Genomic DNA, 12,890 nt, shown 5'->3' with positions numbered 1-12,890 from the left:
AGAGAAAGGAAAGGAAAGGAAAGGAAAGGAAAGGAAAGGAAAGGAAAGGAAAGGAAAGGAAAGGAAAGGAAAGGAAAGGAAAGGAAAGGAAAGGAACCAAGTGCTAGGATTGCAGGTGTGTAACAATACCCTGGTCTGATAGAAGAATGTATTACTATAATTTTTCCTCTAAGCATATGCTGTTTTTATTTCCATTCAGTTTAATTTTCCTGAGACTCCCTTTCTTACCTAAGGTTTATTCAGAAGTATGCTGTTTAATTTCCAAGTAATTGGATATTTACTTACTTACTTTTGATACTGATTTCTCTTTTTTTTTATTTTTAAGTTCAACAGTGTATACTTTGTATTATTTCTTTTCTTTTAAAATTAAAGTTTGTTTTATGGCCCAAGATAGGGTCTTATCCTGATGTAAAATTAGTTTTCTTGATCTGGAGTTTCTTTCTTAATAGAAATATGTTTTTAGCAGAGGGGAAACCAGGAAGGGGGATAACATTTGCAATGTAAATAAATTAAAATAGCCAATAAATAAGAATATTTATTTTAAATATTTTTAAAGAAAACAAGGGAGCAAACTTTTTTAAGTTTTCAAAATCACCATCTGCAATTCATTCATTGAGAGAGATGCCATATTTTTGTTTTATCACACCAACACCNNAAAGTAAGACTAAAAAAGAGTTGGGCAGGATAGATTAAGAGTACTTCCTTTTATATCTAACTTATTTCCTTGTCTTTTGATCCAAGGTGTCAAATCACTTGGTTCCCCCCCCCCATTTGGGGGGGCACAAAAGACTGGCAAGCCTATCCTGATTTCTTTGATATCTGTATGTCAACCGTTTCCGTTCTTAACAGAAGTGTTAAGAACAGGAGCTGCCTAGTTCTGCTTTGTACCATTTAAAGTCTTTCTGCTTCAGTTTCAGAATAAAATACATGTTAACTGTACATATCAGTGAGATACCCAAAAAATAACTGTACCGAATATGGCTGGTCTTATTTCCATATATAGTGGAGCTTAAACAGTTTTTTAAGAACCATCTAGCATTTGGTATTGAAACAGGTGTATATAAAACCGAAATCATCAGTAATTAAATTTATATGGAGACTAATTAGCTCCTGTTTACATTCTGTTATAAATGACATTCAAATAAAGTTAATAGTCTATGAAATATTCCAAGAGACTCTGATTCAAATTCCTGAGCTTGCACATAAAAAAAAAATAAAGAAGAGTTTAATGATGTAACCGTAGACATAGAGCAGAAATAGTAACTATAATATGGAGAATTAAAAGTCAGATGACCTGGTTCCTTCTATAGTATTGCACCACTGGAGCTGTGCATTACATTACTAATGAAAATAAATATTCTAAGTGTATCACATCAGCTGGTATATTAAAATTAGACTGAAGGGACCAAGGACAAAAGTTGAAGTAGGAAAATAAGATAGGATAGGGTCAATTCAAGTGAGAAATGAGAGTAGCTTAGGCCTACATGTTAAAGTAAAATTCGTGAACAGAACTGAGCTGTGAATATGTTTTGAAGATAAGTTGTCAGAATGTACTGACAGGTTATCTGCGAAATGTTGTAACTTAGTTCCCTGCACACTCAGGTGCCCAGTAACTATTTGATTCATGTTTTTAACAGGTACTGTGTGAGAAGCTGAGGATTCATTAGTGACTAAAGCAAATGGTTTCTGCCTTAATAAACAGTACTACAGTAGGCAAAAAATATACATCATAAGACACTGAACCAAGTAATTTCAATGATTTTTAATTAATTAGGAATGGCGCTAGTGAAAAGATTGCATAATGGTGAATGAACTCTAAGAGGTTTCTCCAGCATAAAGAACTAGTACAAATGTAGGCTCATGTTTGGATCTATGAGTCCTCCTTCGTGTATTGGCATGAGGTTTTTAAAGTGCAGATTTCATTTAACACAATTAATAGGTTTAAGATCAAGTGTGGCTACAGCATCATAACTGTCTACTTCGGCTGAGTTTTAGGACCTTTCATACCTTAAGTTCAGTCTCATTTACAAAACTGAGATGTTAACATGACCTTTTGTGTCGTGATAGAAGTGTGAATCATCCTTTCTGACCCACAGAGCAATGTAACTTTCTAAATAAATTGATGAAGCATAAACTTGGATATAGGTGTTACCGATTTAAATTATCTCCACTAACATGAAATTATTCCCCTTTCCAATTTGTAAAAACCCTTTCTTTCCACATAACAATGAACTTGTATCATGTGTCAGAATGCAATCATAGATGAATGCCTTGTGTCATTTTCTGACATTTGTGACAATTTTCTTCTCCTTTAAATAGAATGCTTACTTTCAAGGCAGTAATGTGTGTGGTAGTTAGGAGCACAGAGTTGACAGACATAGAGTTGAATTTGACTCTGCCCTTAGTTTTGTAATCCTGAAGAAGCAGTCTATGCATTCTGTCTCCGTTTTCTCTTCCTTACTACGTTGTCAATGATAACCTCTTTACAGTTGGTTGGTGGTGGTGATGGTGATGGTGGTTTTGTTTGGTTTTTGTTAAGAATGAAAATTGATAACTTACAGAAAGTTTCCAATATGGTGCCTAACACAAAATAATCCCTCAGTAGATACATAACTATTATGATCGCAGAATAATGATTTCTATTTTCCAATGGGGTAATTCTTATTAGTATTCATGAATCACTCCTCTTCTCCCTACCTTACAAGTATAATAAGTAAAGAAAATGATTTACATGGTAGGATATTGCATAAGATTCAGTCACGTTCTTTCCTAGGTAAGCTAGAAAACAAGTTATTCTTCTTAGGAACCATTTACTTTGCCTAATCTAAGTACTTTAAAGGGCATATAGACTTAGCTCAACTGTCACTTTATTCTTATCTGACTCCTCTATTATAATGTTTTCAAAGCACAGATTTTGAGTCAAGATTAATGACTCAAATAAAATTAGTTTTTATTAAGTAAAAACTCTAGTTAGATTCATGAGCAGCCAAGAGAACTGCTGAACTGAAGCATCTTCTAGTTCAGTGCTATCTCTTTCACTCCCTGTGTTTCAACTCCTCTATTTCATGTATTACATCAGTGAGAGTATCACCACCGCAACGGCCCAGTTAAGTTCTGTGCAATTTCTTATAGATTTTTGATGTAGTGCTTAGTACTTTTAGCTCATACTCCACTTACTCATACTCTTTTACTGCCAAAATATAATAATTAGTAACAAAGAAAGTCTTTTACTTTCTAAAATATTTAAGACTTCAAATAATTTTGTTTATTTGTTTACTTGAAAATCTGAATAGTAGAAGTAGCTGTCATTTATCCAAGTACTTCAAATTGCTAAGCACCTTCTTTTCTTATGTAGATGAAGGATGGTATTGGCTTGGATAGTCACGAAGAAATCTTGGAACTTTGTGGAAAATTACAGTGAAAGAAAGTTGCTATATTGCAACAAGAGAGTATTTTGATTGCAAATTTTTCCATAAGTGCAGTAATTTGCAACTTGAGAAGAATTTAATAGTAGCTGAGCTTTCAAAATGCAATACAGAAACTGTCATTTTCTTCTACAATTAAAATAAGTACTTCTGAAATTTTCAGGATAAGAATGACCCAAATTACCAACCCCCACTTCTTCATCCAAAAGACGGGAGAATGGAGTTTGAAGAGAACATCTGTGGGCAAATGAAAAACAAACGGTCTTTTCAGGCAAATTCTGAAAAGGGATCTTTTATAGCCAAACAGAATCCTATTGCATGCATCACCATGGTTAAGAAGAGGATCAACAGTACTTTCATAATGGCTTTTTATTTTAGCACATTCTATTTTTTGGATAGGATTACAATTCAACACATCTATTCATAATTCATCATGTAATTATTTGCATAAATATCCTTTAACACAGATTTAATGTACTTTGGTCAACCACATCTTGAAGCTAATCTGTTAAATTCACTAGGACATTCTCAGTGCAACTAATGCTAAAGAAGACGTATGTTCCCGGAGGAAAGGTCTACTAAAGAACACGCATTGCAGGAATATACTGGACACAAGAGAATTTGTGTCTTGTCTATCCACCACACAACAATTTTTGGGTTAAAATAATTAACTAGTTAAGATTGTATTATGGGCTCTTTGGTAATATTTGCTCAGTAGTTATTCACTCACAGCCAGTAATTCAGTTTCTCTATATAAGGCCCATAATGTTAATAGGCAGAGGACAAAACAGTCTATAAAACAGAGTTTTTCTTCCTTATTAGAGTGCATATTTGGAAGGGAATCTATGCAATAAATATGAAATATAAGCTTATTCAATGTTAATGCAAAGAAGAAAAACAGTGTTGACTGCATGAGGATTAACAATTTTATATAAAGAATGCTGGGGTTTATTTTAAAAGTAAACATCTATGTGATGACTTAAAGGGGGTCTAGGGTAAGCAATGATAGTGTCTGGGTTAAGGAACATTCAGGTAGTAGCGAGAGTAAAGACTGTGAGATAGATAGTCCTGCTCTTGAGCTTGATCTGGAATCAGCCACTGTGACTGGAATAAAGTTAACAAGGAGGGCAGAAAATGGGAAAAGTCATAAGGGACCAGACTGTGTATGGCCTTCAACATTATGAAAGTACATGAATGTATATTCACAGTGAGAAACCACTGGAGATTTTTACATGTAGGAATTACAAGATGCTGAACATTTTAATAGGGTCACACTGGTTCTTCTATTAAAAGTTTGTAGAGATTAAAAACAAAAGCAGCTAGAATGGTAAGGAGGTACTGCAGTAATCAAGGTAAGCATGGATAACAGAAGTAATAACGCCGTGGGGGGAGGGGTTGGCTGTAACATTTACTCTTATACAATTTGTTAATGGCTTGGCCTTGGGCTGTAAAACAAAGAACAAAAGAAGAGTTAAACTTGACTCCAGGACTTTATACCTGTGCCAGTAGGAATGAAAAAATGAATAGCCATTACTTGAACATAGAGGAATGAGTAGCACATTTGATGGGTGAATGTTAGGACATCAGTGTAGTCCAAATCCATAATTAAATCAACTGAAAGAGGCAACCTATGCATCTCCATTGAGACGTCCTGGTTAGTGATATAAATTCAAAAGTTGTTTAAAATCAGAGTATGTAGAACATTCTTAAAAAACGAAAGGGACTTTTATGCTGTAAAAACATGTTTTCAGGGCCTGGAGAGATGTCTCAGCAGTTAAGACAGTTGTTCCAAAGGTCCTGAGTTCAAATCCCAGTAACCACATGGTGGCTTACAACCATCCATAATGACATCTGACACCCTCTACTTGTATGTCTGAAGACATCTACAGTGTACTTACCTATAAATAATAAATAAATATTTTTTTTTAAAAAGACATGTTTTCTTGTTCACTGTGAAAAGAGAAGGTAGAAGCCACGTCTGTGGGGAGGATCTCTGAATCTCCTAGTCTTTCTTCCAAATGTGATCATTTTTTAAAATTCTCCCTTTCCTGCCTTTCACGACTTGGCTTGTTGAAGACCCTGCTACTCTTTGTGGTACTATTTATGACCTCTTACTTCTGGTAATAATGTCAACTACGGCAGGAAAAAAATGTACATTTTGCAATGTCTGCTGCCTGAAGCAATTTGACCCTGGAAAGAAAGGAGAAATAAAAGTTGCTGCCCACTACTGGAGTCTATTTACTCTGAGAATTTTTTTCATTTGAGATGATAATATAATTACATCACTTCTCCCTTCCCCTACCTCCCTCAGAGCCCTCCCATATACTCCTCTGCCCTCTTTCAAATTCATGGCCTCTTTTTTCCATTAATTGCTGGTGTGTGTGTGTGTGAGTGTGTGTGTGTGTGTGTGTGTGTGTGTGTGTGTGTGTGTGTGTAAAACCTGCTCTATAGTGTTACTTGTATATATGCCTTCAAGGCTGACCATTTGGTATTGGATGACCAGTTGCTGTGCTCTTCTCTAGAGCAGACTTTCTCCTGCTTCCAGCATTCCTCAGGTTCCTATAGTTATTTGTATAGGGTTGAGGATTTATGGGCTTTCCCTGTCCACGTTTGAATGTCTGTTGGTTTTTATCTTTACTTTGTTTGCAGAAAAAAACAAGTATTTAGACTTTGTCTTGGTTTCTTCAAAAACTTGATAAGTTTCTCCCCAGTTGGTACACCTTATGTTTTGTTTTTCAGTTTGTTTGTTTGTTGTTGTTGTTGTTCTTGAGGAATTTGGGGTTCTTTGGAACCTCTGAGAGCAGTTACCATTTGATAAACAGCTTAGTCTTTGGGGGTGCTTTTGTTAAGCTCTTTGGGATATTATTGCTTTATGTGTTTGTTTTTAATTTATTGATATTATATGTATGGGTGTCTTCTTTTTCCTGAATGCATATATGTACACTGTCTTCCTTTTTTGTACCCTTAGAAGTCAGAAGAGAATGTCAGACTCCTAGGAACTGTAGTTATTGATGGTTATGAGCCATCAGGTGGGTGCTACAAATCAAAGCCAGGCCCTCCACAGAAATATAAAAAGCACTCTTTCCATGAGGCATCTCTCCAGCCTCAAAGGCTATTGTAATTAAGAAGCACTTACGTAGTGACCACTGTGAAAGAAAGCTCTTTAAGAGGCATTAGAGGTGAAGAAAGTTCACTCTGATATTTCTGCAGTCAGAGGCTTTAGTGAAGGCATGGTTAGGTCTATTTTGGCTTCAGTTTTCTTTCTTTAAGCAGAGTCATATCTATTATAATCCTCATCATCGGAATCTATCAATTCAAGGGGGCAACTGGCTTGATTTATTCAAGCTATGAGGTCTAACTTTTTAGTTACTAGTTATCTTCAATGAACAAGCCTATAACATAATAATCCCATTTGTTGGCCAGGCCTTGCTGATATGGAAGATTTTTTGAAAGCAAATTTTAAAATCTATTGAACTATATGGGCTATTTCCCATGTGACAGGAAAGTTTGGGGACTCTTATTGAGCCATTGGTTTCTGTTGAATCATTTGAGATAAAGAAACAATGAAACCATGATTTATGTAACCATAAAAATATTCTTTACTACTTTGGTACACTGTAGAGACAGCTGTAACATAGAATTGTTTCTAATATAGCAGGGGGCAAAAACCACAATCTGCCCCCTGGAACTTCTAAACGTAGCTAAGTAAGAAATTTCTGAACACTTTATTCTTGTACTTCCTTTCCTAATTCATTATGTGCTAGTAACTGTTATGATTGGCAGACCTATGTAAAATGTATATGAATTTGTTTGTGATTTGTTCTTAATTATAACAAATAATTATGTGACTGTTTTCTGAAGCTAACTAAAATGTAAGGATTTACATATAATTTGAATTTGAGCAAAAAGGAACTGCTTTTACTGGGCTTTACCTCTTACAGGTTTACCTTAAATACTTATTAGCTTACTTTTTGATTATGTAAGTATGTTGCTTTTAAATGTTAATTTTAGAAACTCAGACTTGGGGAAATTCCACTACAAGATTTAAGAGAGATACTAAAGATAGTAAAAATATTGTTCTCATTTGCCATGAGACTTCTGGAAAGTCTCAGAAAATGTCTAAGCATGACTCAGAAAGAAGGTTGAAGATCACTCAATCAGAGAAAGGCAAAGTAGGCAGCTTCAGGGATAGAGGTCTATGCAAAACTACATGGAGAAGTGGGGGTCTCCAGGATAAAGAAAGATGTTCAGTATTATGATGGACATGCTTAAGATTTTAGTATCTGAAGAATTAATAGAGAGAAAAAAATGTTAGCTTGAAATTGTATGTCAGACAAATGGGCATGCTTAGCAGTAAATGTCTATAGATAACTTCATTGGGTATGGGAAAGGGAGGGGGTTGTAATAGTATATTCCTTGGAAGAGATTGGAATGTAATGTCTCCACCTAGGACCAGTGATAGAACTCTATGTCTGATCTCTAGCACCATAATAAACTAAACAAGTGAATGGAAAAGATATAACACACTAAATAACTCAATTCTTATAAGCTGCTATTAATGTATATAGCTTCTGAAAAAAAACAGGCATCTCCCATCTTTGTCATGTTTCAAAATAATGAACTATAAAACTATAATGATTGCTTGAGAACACAAAAGGAAAAAGCTATATCAGTAATTTCATGGCAAACAATATATGTAAAATAATTATGTGCAAATTAAGTATACTTAAACACTAGTCAGAACTACCCATACAGCATACTAAATTTTGTCTTTGATGCTCTCAGAAACTAATTGTGAATTTTTATAGCTATGATTTCTATAATATATATACATATATATAATGTAAGTGTATCTACACATGTGTATTTATATATATGAATATAACACAAAGATATTTATGGTACTTTGAAACTTGGGTGTTTATTATTTCTAGATACACTATATCAAGAGATTACTCTGTTATCTTTATATGTACTGGATGTTTATAACTCATACAAGAACAAAATGTTTTATATAAATATACTATTTAAGGAGGAAATACATTAGTGATATGAATTTATTCTACAACTAAATCAGAAAATTTTATATAAAGAAAATCTATTTAACCATTATATGTTTGTGTAGAAAAAGAAAAATCTGTTACTCCAAAGAAGGTTCACTTCAAAGAATTGTCTGTGACTTTAAAACTCACATGCAATCTCTAATCTCTCTTGATTAGCTAATCATAATTCATCTTATTATACCAGTGAACAGTGTATATGAATGTATTATCTGAGTAGAACCAGTGATTTATAGTCACTATTTGAAAAGTCAGGTCACTACAGCTCTGGCTTTTTCTCAATACATAGTAAACAGTTAAATACATACAGATATAGAGAACAATGCAAAAGAACAATTATAATGATATCCCATGGAAACTAGGTAGGACAGAAATACAAGGATAATTGGGTGGTATGGTCAATGATTTAGATGACATAACATTTTTTCATTGATAGGACAGTGGTATTAAGCTTTATAATCCACAAATACTACAGGCAATGGCAAGATACCAAACATAGTTGTAGGGGTAGGTAATTGAGGAGTGGGAAAGTACATATGTTCAAAAGAAGAGATGAGCTGAGGTGTTGATATTGTTGACGTGAAGGTTAGTCAATAATACTGGTATAAGTAGGTGTGACATGATATTGATCCAAGTGTTTATATATTTAGATACATAAACAAGAAAGAATCATTTTGCCTTCTAGTTCATCAGATTGTGTGAGAATACGATGAGATGTTGTATTGGAAACACAATAAATCTCTCAAATTGAACAGTTGTATATGTGTGGGGGCGGGGACGGATAAGAACACTTAGTTTCACAATGTGTCTTATTCTAGAATCTGCCAACAAAATTAGGACACAGATAAGCCCTCTCCTGCTTCAAGGGAGATGGGAAAATAAAGTAATGTTTGAAATATTAATGGGAAAATGACTTCTCTAACCTGGACTTAGAGTCATTGTTGTAACCCTATGAGTTTTCTGTATCACACTCTGAACATACTAACCTCCCCTGTCTTTCATTTCAGACATTTCAGCAGTCCTCTCTGCAGCACAAATCAAAGAAGAAAAACAAAGGTAATAAAAGAAAATGAACCTTTAAACCTGCTTTTGTACAGTGATAGTCCCCAGCACATTTCATTAATCCTCTCATTGTCTTGAAGTCAACGTGATTTTAGATCAGTTGCCATGCATATATCTTTGATAACAGATGGTCTCAAAAAGTCTTGAGATGAGGATTACGTAATCAGAAATGATACTTTTATGAATAATAAGTATCCAAATTGCTTTCAGGATCTACAGATTATTCTTTAATTTTATGCATTTTCCAAAATGTATAAAGCATTCCCACTCACTCCCTTTAGGAGCTATAGCAGGCAAGAGCAAAAGAAGAATTTCTTGCAAGGATCTTGGCCGTGGTGACTGTGAAGGATGGCTTTGGAAAAAGAAAGATGCAAAGAGCTATTTTTCACAGAAATGGAAGAAGTACTGGTTTGTCCTAAAGGATGCATCCCTATACTGGTACATTAATGAAGAGGTAAGACAGAGCAATCGGTGGTCTCATCCATCTCTCACAAAAGTCTCAACACCTGAGCCATTTGTTTTAAATCATATGACCCTCATGCCAATGCAGAATCTATCTTCAGAGCTCTGGGAAGAACAGTTGCTCCATTTTTCTAATGTAGCAACATATCTGAGGCACACTTAAAATATAGTGAAGTTATCTGTTTCTAAAAATACCAAATAACTAATATAGTAGTTTAAAGAAATCATATAGATTTTTTTTAAAACTCTTGCTCAAAGTTTTATAGGGTTTTTCTCTTTTGGAGGAGGGGACAACTTAGCAACTTAAGTCATTCAATATTGTTTCAATTTACTTCAGTTTCTCTTGAAGAAAAAAATAACTAGTAGACTAATTTTGAAAATTTTAAGTATCCATTACTTTTGGCCAGCTTGAGGAGAGGGGCATGTTTAGTGTATTTTAATTGTTCTTATGACATTTCTAAGGTTTTACTTTTTGGTACAACATATCATCCCAATCAAAATCATGTCTCACCAAATATGCCAATGTGTAATTTATTCATTGATTTTTTTTTCCTCTGACACTGCTTTGACTTATTTGTTACACCAATTACTTCACTTTACTAGACTTTTTAAATAATAATTTGGCTGTTAGCACATATATACATATATATGTGTGTATATATATATATATATATATATATAATTGGTGTGTAGATTTTATACAAATAGTATCCTAAGACATTAATCAGTTTGCATTTGAAAAGTAATTGCTAAAATTACTGTCATTATTAGATGTTTGATTATAACATACATTATCTAGAAATGTTCGTGTTCCCTGAACAAGCTATTATGCTGCTATCTTATATCATGAGTACAGAGTAGACTCAGGGATTATACTACTTGAGAGACTGTGCTTATAGCTTCCTCTCCAAAATGAAAGTAATGATGCATATCTTACTAAGCTTTCTTAGACATGAATTAAATACAGTTAGACAACTTAGAACAATGTCTTACAAAATGCTTAGTATTTACTGTTCATTAATAGAAGGCTTATTTAGAAGATCCTAAATTAATAATTTTCTATATGCTTCAATATACTTAGTTATTTTGTTTTGATATTTTGTGGCAGTCATAGAGTTAAATAAAATAAAATCTGTTTCACTAAGTATATCCTGTCTAGTTATAGTAAACAAATATAAAAACATTTTTGTTTAATAGATATACTAAAATTTTATGTGCTAATCGTGCGGTATCAAGATGCAGTATCTCAATTCAATTATAGATATGTCTATGTTCTGGCTTTATAACTATAAGAGATGAAAATCTTTTGTCTGCTCTATTAAATAGTGCCTATATTTTAGTCTTGGGCAAGTTGTTGTTACTGTTACCCATGTGCAATATATATTTCCAGGAAAGCCTTCTTGTTATTTTAGAGGAAATATAGTATTTCCTGCTCCATCATTATGAGAAGATAATACTCCACAAACATTTTAGATGGAAACTGAGGATAACAGGAGTACCATAAGGTGGAATTCAGAATAGAGCTTCACACTGAAAAACATTCAAGGAAAATGTAGAGTGCTTCTGTGTCTAACATACAAATTCCACTTGCTATCTAAAGCTCAAAATTATGTTTTGCATAGTGCATTAATAATAGAAATAACACAGATGCAAATACAAACATACATACATGCATGCATACTCACACACACATACACATGCACACATACACAGAAAGAGAGCTGAGAGTAGTATTTTTCTTCAAAATAGTGAAAGGGAGAGTAATCTTTTTTTCTCTATTTTCTTTTTTGTTTTTATTTTGGTCTGACTAAAAATCAAGTAGAAAGGTATTCAGTAAAGATGTATTGTATATCCATGGTCTGGGTGGGCTTCTTCTAAGACCATGATGGCGTCTGAGGTCTGTGTTGATGTTGGTGGCCTAGGCTGTCACCAGAGACCATGAGGTCCATGGCATTTGCTGACACTGGAGGTCATGTGGATGTCTATAGTCCAATGCAGTCACCAGAAACCATATGGAAGTCCGTGATCCATGCTCCCAGTGACTGTAAAGGGCGAGGAAGCTTCCTTTGCAGTGGTATCAATGACTGCAGATTCAGAGTTGAGAAAAAGAGTCATAGAAGGCTTCTGTGACAACCCCTACCTCTATGCCCCCCCCAAAAGAAGGTAGCCTAAACTGGAAGCCATCAAAGATACTCTTTTAAATTGCCACAAGTTATGCTGAAATGTAGCTCTCCACAGTTGGGGTAGAGGTGGGGAAGGAAGCACTCGCTTTTAAGGGTCTGGCCACTAGGAGTTTGATCATGCTCCAGTGACTATATAGACAAAAATTGAACTTGCTGCTGCTGCTGCTGCTGCTGTTGCTGCCGCTGCTCCTCCTCTTCCTTCCTCCCCTCCTCCTCCTCTTCCTCCTCCCACTCTCCTTCCTCTCCCTCTCCCTCCTCTTCCTCCTCCTCTTTCCTTTCTTTTGAGGGGTGAAGTAACAAAGGCAGAGGGGTAGACCTGAGAGGGCTGGAAAGTGAGTGTGATGAAGTGCATTATGTGAAACTCCCAAAAAAACCAATAAAAATATTATGTTGTGGGCAAAAAAAGAAAATGCTAGATCTGTGAAGGCATTTTCTCGATTGAGGATCCCTCCTCTCTGATGACTCTAACTTGTGTCAAGTTAACAAAATAGCCAGAAGAGTGTCATCCACGTCATTCACATGCCTTAGGTGTGTGTAACCTGTACCTAAAGAAAAACATGAGTATATATATATATATATATATATATATATATATATATATATATATATATGTATATGTGTATATATATATACACACACATATATATAGTTAACATATATTCTTATTCCTGTATGTATGAATATAGTCTCAATAAAAA

General features: G+C 34.4%; 1 protein-coding gene across 6 annotated transcripts in view; it reads left to right on the top strand.

Moving 5' to 3' along the window:
- Nucleotides 1-12,890, top strand: part of Cnksr2 (connector enhancer of kinase suppressor of Ras 2) — a 239,870-nt gene that overhangs the window by 176,822 nt on the left and 50,158 nt on the right. For all 6 annotated transcript variants that reach the window (XM_021153093.2, XM_021153091.2, XM_021153094.2 and 3 more), the window contains 2 exons: nt 9,493-9,541; nt 9,829-10,001. In XM_021153093.2, the coding sequence (XP_021008752.1) occupies nt 9,493-9,541; nt 9,829-10,001 (222 nt within the window). The remainder of the gene's footprint in view (nt 1-9,492; nt 9,542-9,828; nt 10,002-12,890) is intronic.

This window comes from Mus caroli, chromosome X (genome assembly GCF_900094665.2).
Source record: "Mus caroli chromosome X, CAROLI_EIJ_v1.1, whole genome shotgun sequence".
NCBI lineage: Eukaryota > Metazoa > Chordata > Mammalia > Rodentia > Muridae > Mus > Mus caroli.
Note: the sequence above shows the minus strand (reverse complement) of the source record. Positions and strands in the feature narration are given on the sequence as shown.